Here is a 13,000-nt window from a genome sequence, read left to right as displayed (position 1 = left end):
ATGAATTCCTACAGGATATCAAGAGAGAAAGTTTTTTTTGCTTGATATAGGTTTAAGTTGTTAAAACTGAAAGGCTGCACAATCAATCTCCTTCCCCCGAACAATGATGCTGCAGGTCACCAGTGTAATATATTCAATAAATGTCCACAGACCTTGATCAAATTGTAAATCGCCATAATCCATAAATTCATAGCTTTGATTGAGTCAGACAAAAGGGAGGTCATAGAGACAGGTAGGGGGTTATTGAGGCAAGTTTAGTAAAATGGAACCTCTGGAAAGAAACCCTTCAAAAAACTCGACAAAATTGATATTTAATGAAAACATACAGAACATTTTTTTTGTCAGGAGGTTTTTAATTTTTTTTATTTAATCGATTTGTTAAATCTTGCATTATAGTTACACATAAGCTCAAAAAAGCTCCATTCGTTCTCAAGGTGAGAACCTTGACAAAACTGTTACTTAGCCATAAAATCGTAAAATTCGCCCCAAGATAACAATTCATGACCCTAGATTTTTATTTCTAATGTATTTAACTAACGTGGCAAGATTTTACTCCTGTCACCACAAAATACCCCAACCATGGCCTTCATACTTAAACTATAACCACAGTCTTTGACTCAGCAAGTGACAGTACTGCAATTCTCATGGGTATTGAAGTTGTATGGAGTCCTTGGCAGTACCTACATTCTGATACTCCTGATACTATACTATTCCTAGAGCTGTAGAGTCATACAGCATGGAAACAGTCCGTGCCAACCGAAATCCCAAACTAAACTAGCCCCAACTACCTGGGCTTGGCCCATATCCCTCCAAACATTTCTTATTCATGTACTCTGTGCAGCTCTTCACTGAGAGACCCAGTTTATAGCATGTCCACCCATTTGTGTGCACATGGGTGGTGGATGAGGATTGGTGGAAATGCAAAAGAGAGAGAGAGAGAGAGACTGACACATACACACACACACACACACACGGAACAGTGGTGACTGTTCCATGAATTGTAAACTGAACTAATATTTAACTCCTTCTCAATACATGAGTGAAGTTATATCTGCAGAGGGTTTTGAATCTACTTTCTCACGAAACAGTTGATTTCTTCATTCCATCTTTGTATAGCAGCCAAGCTAAGTTGCAGGAGTCAAAAACACAATTGGCCAAGTTGAGATCCATGTTTTCAGGAACAGGGCTACTGTCAGAGCCAAATTGCTACTTGAGGATGCTTGGCCAAATGTTTGACTGATGCAAATCGAAATCATGGAAACAATTCAGCAAACTTGTGTTTTCGTATCACTTTTTAGTAATTAAAATGTAAACAGGTTTTGCGATTTGGAAGTATGTTGTGACTGTTGTATATTTTATAACTCAGAGCTGTTACTAGATTCTCTGCATGTGGTAGATTCATTTACAGACCTTTAAAATCTCAACTTAATCCTTCCAGCTCTCACTCCCCGTTCTTTTTGTTTTGCTGAGTGTATATTATGAAGAGTATCAATGGAAACAGACGAGCATGATCAAAAATGTAACGACTAAACATTATCATGTGGATCAAAGGATTGTTCCCAAATCTTTATTGTCTAGTGAAGGAGACAATCTCAGCCATTTTTGTCTATTTGCAATTAGATTGAAAATGGTTAATAGCCAAAATGGTTAATAGCCAAAATAGTGCATCAAAACACATTTGGGCACGGGATGTAAAAATGCTCAAAGTTTTGAATCTTGACCCGAACCCACTACAAATCTATCCAACTCCAATTGTAATAGAAGTGAGATGTAGGATGGGTGAGAAACCTACTTCAAAGAGATGTGTTCATAATTTAAATATTAAAATGAGGTTGTAGGCCTCATAATTCACCACCATTTCAATTCTAACCATGACAAATCTAGTTTTCCAGCTCTCGGGAAACCTGGCAGCTAAACTGATGCATCTTGGAACAAAAGCAAAATACTGTGAACGCTGGAAATCTGAAATAATAATGAAAAGTGCTTCAGAAACTCAGCAGGTCTGGCAGCATCCATGGAGAGAGAGATACTTTGTGTTTCGAGTCCAGTGTGACTTCTTCAGAACTTCTGAGTGCAGCTCCAAAGAAGAGTCATTGAAATCACAATGTTAAATCTGTTTCTGTCTCCATGGATGCTGAAAGACATATAGGAATTTCTGTATTTATGGTGAACAATCTGCTTCAGTTTATCTACTTCATCCATGACCACCTCCAAACTCCAAACCCCACCTCCAACTGTTCAAACCTCTTGAACTGTTCTGATCTTCATCACCCGCAGTCCTGCTCTCCTCCATGGGATTTCCACACTTATCTCACCCTTCCCCTGAACCTACACTGACTCCATTCCACCCTTATCTCTAACACTTCTAACTTCCCTCAATGATCACCCTGACTCATCTCTAGTCTTTTTGATTCATCTCTGGTCTCCTCTGATTCTTTCCCTTCTGACCCCAACCCTAGCTTCTGAACTCCCTCATTTACCATCCCTTCTTCCAGGTTTGAGATCCCCCACTTCTCTCAATCTTCTGGGTTGTTTTTTACCTCTCCTGATGCCTCCACTTCCCCTGCCAACCCCACCCCACCAGTCCCACCAAGTTTTCGGAGCTCCCACTCCACTCAGTGAGATCTCCAAGAACACACCAGCCACTCCAGAAATTAAAAAGGCATTGAAAGGACAAAGCAGAGAAGGTGTACATTAAAAGAAACTAATCTCCTGAATATTTTCCAAGAATAGAAAGATTGGGAAAAACATGAGGGCAGTTATGATCAAATGATAAGATCATTGATGGTGCATGGCAAAAAGGGAATTATACTGAGACAATGGACTAACAATTGTTGTGGGTGGCACGGTGGCACAGTGGTTAGCACTGCTGCCTCACAGCGCCAGAGACCCAGCTTCATTTCCCGACTCAGGCGGCTGACTAGGTGGAGTTTGCACATTCTCCCCGTGTCTGCGTAGGTTCCATCCGGGTGCTCCGGTTTCCTCCCACAGTCCAAAGATGTGCAGGTCAGGTGAATTGGCCATGCTAAATTGCCCATAGTGTTAGGTAAAGGGGTAAATGTAGGGGAATGGGTGGGTTGCGCTTCGGTGGGTCGGTGAGGACTTGTTGGGCTGAAGGGCCCATTTCCACACTGTAAGTAATCTAATCTAATTGTTCCAGAGAGAAAGTAAATGGTTAGAATAGTATAGTAGAGGAAGGGGAAGGTTGATAAGCAACTGAACTATTGTGTAATAAAAAGAGGGGTGGAATGTAGAGATACTCAAGGGATTCACTATTCCATGTAGCAGCTGACACAATCTAATGTTGTTCAATGTTGGATTTTCAGCATCTGCTGCTTTTTGTGCTCTTAGTTTTTTTTTCCCCAGCAATCCAGTAGCTGGACCGAAAGAAACGGTAGCTGTCTTCCATTGTGAACTCCCTTTTTGTACGTCTGGATTAAAAATTTGAATGTTCAGAAAATCAGTCCTCAATGAGACATAAAAATTCTGTGACTCTTCCATGACAGAAAACATTGCATGTCTCTATTGTACAGTAATTGTTTCATCGTCTTTTGTAAGTATTCCATAATTGCATGTTGATGTTTCAAAAGGATTTTTGAGCTTCCAGCACCTCAAATTAATGCTGACATTTTTGCTTAAAGTATTCCTGATGTCTCTGCTCCAATTTGTCGTATGATTTTTTTTCGTCTCAAATTGTAATATTATTTGCCATTATTAAATGGCTCCTACAGATCCGTGTAGGCAGATTTTCATTACAGGTAGCTAATTATTGAGTCTCTGACAGTTGAGTTGAGAGTTAGGTTAAAGGAAGGTAGAATATTGAATCAGACATTGATCCTTCAACTGTTTTCATGTCACAAAAAATATATTATTGAAGCAGTTTTTGAAACCAACTAGGAACATAGTTAGACGATGCAGACAAAGTAAAATGAGGACAATAAAGAATCCCTGAAGAAATAATTATGGCATGCATTTACATATTAGAAGTTTGAGATTAAAGTGAAGCAATATTGGCTTACTCAGAGGATTAATTTAGGCTATGGAACACCAGTTTTTAGATACTAAGCTGCCTCTGTTATGACCAAATCCCAGATGATGTTCCTCAATTTATTATGACTCCAGAAGGAATATCCCAAACTGTTACACTTCCGGGTGAAAAGGGATGAACTGACTCCACTTCTTTATTCACCTTTCCCTTGGTTGGTTACAAGGTTAATTTATATACCTTCCTCCCAGATCCAAATAAACTTGTGTTTTATAAGGAGGCAACTTAGTTTTCTTAAAATTGCTGGAAAAGGTGATTTTATTAATTCCTAAACATGAGAAGCAATATTGTTGCAGCACACATATATACAGATTAGAAATAAGGGGTGAACCAAAAAGTTTACTTGGCAAAATCTCTGAAGTTTTCACAAATTGCAGATGGTTGCACAATCTGGTTGTTGTAATACAGGTTACTCATAGCATTGACGATGGTAATTGAACAGTCGGTTTCACAATCCTTAGTTTTGTAGATTGGTTTGAATTTCTGCCATGCTGATTCCTTTCAGTTGTGATTAAATACCAATGTTCAGAGTGAGAAGGTGTTCTTCTTTTGCTGTGCTTCCCTTTTGTTTGGCTAGTAGCTAGCTGATTTTTTACAAGTCAGAGTGAGAGCTGATCCTTACGTACAACATTGGGGATAATTCTTTCCACAGTGACCTTCACAACATGTTAATGGTTGATCCCAAACTGTACACATGAAAATGTTCAGTCCTACCAGCACACACCAGTGGACTTAAAAAATGGCTTTTTAAAACCTGTTCTTGTGTAAACCTTTGTCCCTCAAAGGGAAAACAGAAAATGTGCTTGAGGTTTGGGAAGTAACTTGCAGTGGATGGCTGGCTGTTGAGCAAACAGTCGTCAGCCTCTGATTTATATTTGCATTCACAAGAGATTCATACTTTCTATTCATTGTCCAGACAATTTGAAGTTTCACTGACACTTTTAAGTGTTACATCCCATCAGTCCCACGTTGATATTTTTCCAATCAACCAGCCACTAAATTTACACGTTCAATTATTTTTTTTCTGTAGCAGTTCTCTTTTAAGAAGCCTACAGTATTTCAGGTTCCCAACCCAACATGGTAAAACTTTTTCTGGCCTGAAATTGGCAGACATGTGCTTATTTTCCATTGACAGCACTTCTTAAACCACAACCTACGTCACCTAGAATAACAAGGACGGCAGACACATAAGAACACCTCCACCTTGAACTTCTGAATCTGCAACTCATGCTGAGAGTGAAATGTGTCACCATTTCTTTATCGCCATGAGCTAAAAATCTTGGAACACCCTCCTTAACAGTACTTTGAGTCTATCTACTAAAGATGAACTGTCAGTTCTCACCTGGAGCTTCTCAAAGGCAATTAGAGTTGTCCAAACTCTGTATAAGAACAACAATTTGTATAAGTTCTCACAGCCATCCTGCAATGTTGGGGCATCTCTGATCAGTATTTGTTTCAGATAGAAAGCTGAATGTCACCTGACACAGCTGCTACTCCAACCTTACACTGGGATATGCACAGCATTAACTGCAGTTTTTAAAGATTTTATGGGTATCAACTTCAGTGCTATTGCATCCCTTCAAGCAAGCAAGGTCATTATTATCACATTGTTCACAGGAAAGGGTACTACCTTTCCTTTGCCATAAAGATCAAAGAAGTTGGAATCACTTACAAGGTACCATAGACTGGGTCCCATCAGCAATTATGTGCTTCCTGTGGTATTACTCAAAGACATATGCATCACAGTCTTTATCCACTTCTCGCCATTTTTAGGTACCGTGGACTTATTTAGAAATGTCAAAATCCATGCTGGAGAATGTCTGGTGTATTAAACCTCCTTAATTAAAAAAAAAACAAAATGGCAATTTTCTCCTTTTTAAAGAAGAAAATATCTCTATCTATCTCCTGTCAGGACAGTAATTGAATGGCTCATTTGAATTATTGATGGGAGTCACAATAAGGTCTTGTCATTCTTGTCATCAGTGTCAGCTTCATATAATCAGAGTTAACCTTTCGATGTTCGACTTAACAATAAAAATCAATAAGAACATTGTGACAAGCATGGCGATCGCAATTATTAATTGTGTGGCATGCATCTTCTGAATCTCTGATTTGGAAATAGCCATAATGCCCAACTGAACTGATCCTCAGTCACTTCAGTTAATGATTTGTGCGACCTTCCTCAGATTTTATTTTCTGCAAGGGCACAGTTAATTCAGGTATTAAGCATTCTGGCTGCACATTTCATCTTTTTTAATGTTCATGACAACATTTGTTATGTGAGGCTTGTTTAACTGGCTGGCTCTTAAATGAATTATTGATTGGGGGTTTTCCACTAATGCCTGAACCAAATTGTCATTTAGTCATGAAGATCAATAATCTTGCTTCACCATTTTAAAAATGATTAATTTGTCATGCTTAAAACTTGCCTCGGTAAGAGTCATCAGTAATTCTCAGTCAATGTTTAAGTTGTGTTTCTTAGACCGAGTATGAATTGTGTTCAGAAATCACCAAGGCAGTCCAAAAGGCATTAAGAATCATTCTGTAATTCAGCAACTTGGAATAGTCCAATGGAAAAATTGGATTAATGAGCAAAGTGACAACAGCGACCCAGTGGCAACACTCTCGCTTGAATTGCAAACAACTTCAAATCCCACTTCAGAGACTTAAGCAAATATTGCTCGTTGACACTATAGTGCTCTGTTCTGAAGAAGAGAAAGAACTTCTCCCTGGTGCACTGGCTAGTGTTTATCCCTCAATCAACATCATTATGAAAAAATAGATCTAATTGCAATCTTCAGGACTTGTTTGCAAATTGCTTTTTCCTGCATTATATCAGAGATGGGAGGGCTCTTTTGGATTCAGGATAATGTTCCTACCTCTGAGGCAGGAGGCCAGCTTTCAAGTCCCACCTGCTCCACAAGTGTATAGCATCCCCAAACAGTCTGGTTAAAATGTATCTGTCAGTGATGGCACTCCATTGGTCATAACACATTTTGAGTTGTTGTGAGATTTTACAAACATGCACAATTGCTTTTCAGACGTTAATGAAACAGATTGCTGTTTGCATTAACGTTATGGGCAGGATTTTGAGACCTGGAGGTATGATGGATCAAGACAAATGGAAACTAAAGAATAGTCCTGGCATGCTGGTTCCTGGATCCATTGTATCTTCAGGCTGTTTGGCTCCAATGAGAGCCTGTGGAGGAACATTCAAGGAGATTAACTGGGATTTTGCAGGTTCCAGCAGGTAGCAGACCCTGATGAAGGGCTTTTGTCCGAAACGTCGATTTTGCTGCTCCTCGGATGCTGTCTGAACTGCTGTGCTTTTCCAGCACCACTCTAATCTAGAATCTGGTTTCCAGCATCTGCAGTCATTGTTTTTACCTGGCAGACCAGAGCTTTCTAGTCAGGCCTGTTCATCTGGGTTCAGGAGCAGGTTAAAAACAAGGACTGCAGATGCTGGAAACAAAAGTCTTGATTAGAGTGGTGCTGGAAAAGCACAGCAGTTCAGGCAGCATCTGAGGAGCAGGAAAATTGACGTTTTGGGCAAAAGCCCGGCTCTATGCCTGATGAAGGGCTTTTGCCCGAAACGTTGATTTTCCTGCTCCTCAGATGCTGCCTGACCTGCTGTGCTTTTCCAGCACCACTCTAATCTAGACTCTGGGTTCAGGAGCAGCCCATAGACTGAACTCCAGAATGCCTCCCCAGGCAGATACGTCCCCATATTGATGCCCTGCCTAAAAAACCTAATTTTGTTTTAAGATTTTTAAATTTTGGAAAGAGGGGTTTCCGTCCTGAAATATCCTCTTCCTTGTAGACCCCTTCTTCTTTTATAGTGGAAGGAGCCTGATTGCCATTCTAGTTTGGTTAGTCTAACCACTGTCTTCCATTAGACAGTAAACAGGTCTCCTGCACAGTTATAAGGACACCCCCATGAAAATTCCATGAAGTGATTGTTTTTCTGAAGGTGGATATAGACTCAGAAACTTTGCCATCTTAGTTTCCCATCCCTGGAAAGCAAATCTTGTCCTGTGTCTCTTACTTCTAATTGCACAATGTTTTGAAGTCTGTGGTCAAAATATGGTACTGTAACTGAGTTTCTCATACAACATTCAATGTAGGGTACCACAACATGCAAATCTTCTGGAGATTCAGAACTCTCAAACAGTAATTCAATTTTTAAAAAAATGTTTTTGTTTAACAGCATATAGTCACGCAATAAATATTCTGATTCTCCAGGAGCGCAAAGTATCTCAACTAATACCTAGGTGCCAATAGGAAGCTTCCATATCTTTAAGTAAGCATCTCTTAAATGGATCCAACAAAGATCTTTGCTTTTTTGTTCAGCCTTTTTTTCCTTGGAACATGTACTAATCCCTAATGTTTAGCACTTCTTCTGAACATGTATTTCCAATTCAGTACTGGGATTCTCAGCCCTTTCAGCTGATACTTGATCCCATTCCAGCTTCCTCTGTGAGATGCAAATGCTTCTGTTTTGCAAGCAACCCAAGTCAGCTGTTATCCAAGCTACCCATGGCTGCCTGGGAGACAGTCCTATTATTTTCTACACAATGAATATGTTCTTGCATTCTCTTGTTCAAGGTACTGCCTGTTATGTCGTAGATTGTCAGAGAAAAGTGTCAAAGCTAGATCTTTAGCTTGTGATGCTTCATACAGCATGTACAGATTCTTTGGGATTGGCTTCTAGTTTCTCCTTGTTGTAACATGAAAGGAGTAAATCTCACGTTTTGTCGATAATCAATGATTATGAAAGATTAATAATATGATTTGAATTTAATTTGTTGTTGGATATAGGTCCTTCAAAGCTTATTAGCAACTGAAGTAAGCATCATATTGATTCATTTCTGGGTCTTATAAAATACTGCAAAATGAGGTCGATATCTGACTATAATTCGACAGCCAAAAACTCCTAATGGGATAGAGAAAAGGCAATTGATTTGTTTATGGGTTATTGTTTATGGTTTATGTTTATTCCTGATGAAGGGCGTTTGCCTGAAACATCGATTTTCCTGCTCCTTGGATGCTGCCTGACCTGCTGTGCTTTTCCAGCACCACTCTAATCTCGACTCTGGTTTCCAGCATCTGCAGTCCTTGTTTTTACCTAATTGAATTGTTTATATCAGACAAGAAGTTTTGGGAAGATTACTAAGTTCAGCAGATAAAGGAATTAAGTCAGGACGTGGGAAATTAAGACCAGAGATATTTTCATGGCAACATCGGATAGAGAAACTGAGGATAAAAAGAGAAGACAATGAAGAATTTAAGTTTTCAAGAATTGTAATGAAGAAGTTCACTTATTTTAAAAATAAATGTTCTTTTTCAAATTTCATTTTGATATTAAAACTAACTTGATCTTTCAGACTCAATTAATCTAATAGTACCAATGTAATAAGAAAATTGATGGAAATTTATTGAAATAGACAAATTGTTCAGCACCTAAGAGCTTCTTTGCAACATTTACATTATGAACATTGCATACCTGCTGATCTCTGAACTTCAACACATCCAAAGAAGAGGTATATCTAGCAGCATCAATGGGCAGTTTAGGTGGTTCACGTTATGACCTCCACATGAGCACAGTAAGCAAAGGCAAACAAAGCAGCGAAAGGAAATGATTGCTATCCATGTTGTTGATGCTCATTCAAACGGTTGATCTATCATTTCACACAAGCTCACACAGTTGTTACAGAAAGTAAATGTGTATCCTGTCATTGAAGGCTGGATTTAAAAACATCTCTCAAGATGCTCCAATCCCATTCCTCAGCACTATTTTCTTATCCACGTCCTCATATATATCCTGAAAGAAGACACTTGCAAAAAGATCTATTCATTATTCAATGTAGAGAAAAATAATATTGTACAAAATCCTTCTGAAACTGCATGCAGTGTATCGTCCAGTGATTGTGAAAAGATCAGCTGGGTGGATCTCATAGAATACGTTTTTCTTGATTGAAGTTTAGATTAGATTACTTACAGTGTGGAAACAGGCCCTTCGGCCCAACAAGTCCACACCGACCCGCCGAAGCATAACCCACCCATTCCCGTACATTTACCCCTTTACCTAACACTACAGGCAATTTAGCATGGCCAATTCACCTGACCTGCACATCTTTGGACTGTGGGAGGAAACCGGAGCACCCGGAGAAAACCCACGCAGACACGGGGAGAATGTGCAAACTCCACACAGTCAGTCGCCTGAGTCGGGAATTGAACCCGGGTCTCTGGCGCTGTGAGGCAGCAGTGCTAACCACTGTGCCACCGTGCCGCCTTAAGTTGTTAACCTGGGCTAATCAGGGAGCTATGGCTGACAGATATAAACAGACGTTCTCACACCTGCACACACACAACCTGGGTGCTGGGGTAAAAATAAGCACTACCGCAGTTAGGCGGTAGTGTGGCAGAAAAAAAATAAAATAAACAGAGGTTCTGTTCACTCTGAGAAGGAAGCCAGATCAGTGTCAAGTACTATACATGTGTAAATAAAGGGTGACTTGGTGATGGGATACCAGCCTCTGTGGAGCAATTCAAATAGATGTTCAGGAAAGATGGTTTGCTTTAATCATGTGTTCAGTGAAATAGTATGGCAATGACATTCACCTCTCTTGGTTTTGATGGCCATGGACCTTAGTTTGCCCACAATTCTATGTCTAATTTTTCAGTAATATAGAAGTACCTTCACTGACTAAGGTAAAGCTGCAAGAATTGTTTGGTTATTTTACCATTAAATGAAATACTAACTAAGTTTCCACTTGATTGTTAACAATAATTATCGGGATCCATGACTGCCAGATCACTAACACATCATTTGAATAGGAATTATACTATGCTGGTAGCAACATTGCATCTTTTGAGCCACCTGTATTTACTCAAACGGAGATGAAGTTATGGCTGATCAATTGCTGTTCCAGACGAGCACTGATGGCTGTCTTTGCTTGGCTTTACAGACCCTCCATACATCCCTGATACTAGGAATGTCGGAGCAGCAGTTGGACAGAAAGGCATTCTCCAGTGTGAAGCTGCTGCTGTCCCATCACCAGAGTTTGAATGGTACAAAGAAGACCGAAGGTAGTGTTTAACTATAAAGAGGGTTCCTTTTAACATTTCTCGTGAAAATGGTACATGGGACAATATTTATTTTTGTCATGCCGACAAATAGCATGTGGATATGTTTCAAAGAAATATATATTGGTGTTAGGACCGAGTGAGGAGGCATCGTATGATTCCACACTTTTTCCATTCCTTGTTTGGAGCAGAGGTTTGGGACAATGTGTTTATCAATTCAGTGTGGACTGATCCATTTTCCTGTATAAATAACCATTCAAACATATAGCTTTGAGTTAACATAAGAAAAGGTCAGTTTTATTCTGCACCACACAGGTAAAACTGTTAACTATCTTATAAAGTGTCCTGACTTCCACAGCTTGCATGTAAAAATACATGCAAGGAATTGAAGTTATATAAGAAAGGAAAGGTTAAATAAGTGTTCACTGGTTGGAGCCAGTTGGATGTGGCCATCCAAAGATTTTGGTCTTTGGTTGGTAGTTTAAAATTGTTGCTGATGTCTACAGTCACTGGTGATGCTAATTGTGAAACTGAAGTCTACCATTAAAAATCCTCTGTCTCCGAGCAAGAATATTGATGCACTCAAATTTAGCAGACAAGGTGCCATCTAGATGGCAAGAGAGAGATGCTTTCGGTATATTCTGTCAGTCCAAGTCCAAGTACAAACACAAACCTTGGTTGATTACCTGGCCTGAGAAACTCCTGCGAGATGCTTTGGAGCTGAGTCAACTGATCTCCAAAAACCAAAATTGACATTCCTTGTGCCAGGTATGACTCCAACCAGTGAAGACTTTCCTCCCTGATTTCCATTCACTCCAGTTCTGCAAGGGCTACTCAATGCCTCATTCTGTCGCATGTGGCTTCGATACCACGGGTACTCATTCCAATCACACCCTCGAATTCAGTTCTTTATGCCATGTTTGAGCTAAGACTGTAATGAGATCAGGAACTGAGTATCCTTGACAGAATCCAGATAAGGTGTCATTGAGCAGTGTATTTGCTGAGCATTGATAGCAATATTGGTGACGCCTTCCATCACTTTACTGAGGTTAAAGAGTGGATAGGTGAGGCAGGCATTGGCCAGGTTGGTTTTGTCCTGTTTTTTGTGAATTTTGCCGATATTTCCAGGCTTTAAAAACTTTTCTGTGTAAATATTTTTTTCTCTCGTGGATCATTTAATTCTGGCTGCAGTACCAGCTGTAAGCAATCCTTGAGTAACACAGCCCAGTGGTAATTTTGTATGTGTGAATCTAGACTGCAAGTGTTGACATGATGTTGGATCACCAAGTGTGTTAGCAATCAGCTCAGTTTAGTTCTCAGTTGATTCTGTGTTAATCAAGGAAGGATAGATAATACTGAAAAATGTACACGCTGATTTCAATTTTGCTTCCAACCAAGTCCAGAATTGTTGAAGGCAATTGTGAACAGTTTAGCTGGCACAAGGGAGAAATAAGACAATGACCATATGGTTTAGTGCTGCACTGGGTAATGTGTTAAGCTATTAGGCCAAGGCTAAACTATTCATGAGAAGTTAACATTGAAAATGTTGATTTTCTGTAATATTTTGCAAATGTTTAGTTTTCTAACAATCCTTCCAAAGGCCATTAAGCTGGTTGGTATGAGGTGCATTTTCAGCCCATACTATGTAATTGTGAAGCTGGAAGTTAAGATGTGACCCTGTTGCTGCTTGAAACTCTTTGGACAAATAAGCCAATTCAATCTCCACCATCGCAACACCCCCCCCCCCCCCCCCCCCACCTCCCTACTCCCCACCAAAATACAACTGGAGGGCAGAGGGACACACGCATCTCCATATGTGGATCCCACCTGGGTTAGTTAGCTTCTCAACTTTACTAGGGAGAAGATTCC

At 39.8% G+C, this 13,000-nt stretch overlaps 1 protein-coding gene across 4 annotated transcripts in view; it reads left to right on the top strand.

The window, feature by feature from the left end:
• opcml (opioid binding protein/cell adhesion molecule-like) overlaps positions 1 to 13,000 on the top strand; it is a 1,046,295-nt gene that overhangs the window by 965,901 nt on the left and 67,394 nt on the right. For all 4 annotated transcript variants that reach the window (XM_043676827.2, XM_043676829.2, XM_043676828.2 and 1 more), the window contains exon 5: positions 11,014 to 11,134. In XM_043676827.2, coding sequence (XP_043532762.1) covers positions 11,014 to 11,134 — 121 coding nt within the window. The remainder of the gene's footprint in view (positions 1 to 11,013; positions 11,135 to 13,000) is intronic.

Source organism: Chiloscyllium plagiosum, unplaced genomic scaffold (assembly GCF_037043375.1).
Source record: "Chiloscyllium plagiosum isolate Xiang-an unplaced genomic scaffold, Cpla_swu_hap1 HiC_scaffold_29, whole genome shotgun sequence".
NCBI lineage: Eukaryota > Metazoa > Chordata > Chondrichthyes > Orectolobiformes > Hemiscylliidae > Chiloscyllium > Chiloscyllium plagiosum.
The sequence above is the reverse complement of the archived record's forward strand: the minus strand, read 5'-3'. Positions and strand labels throughout refer to the sequence as shown.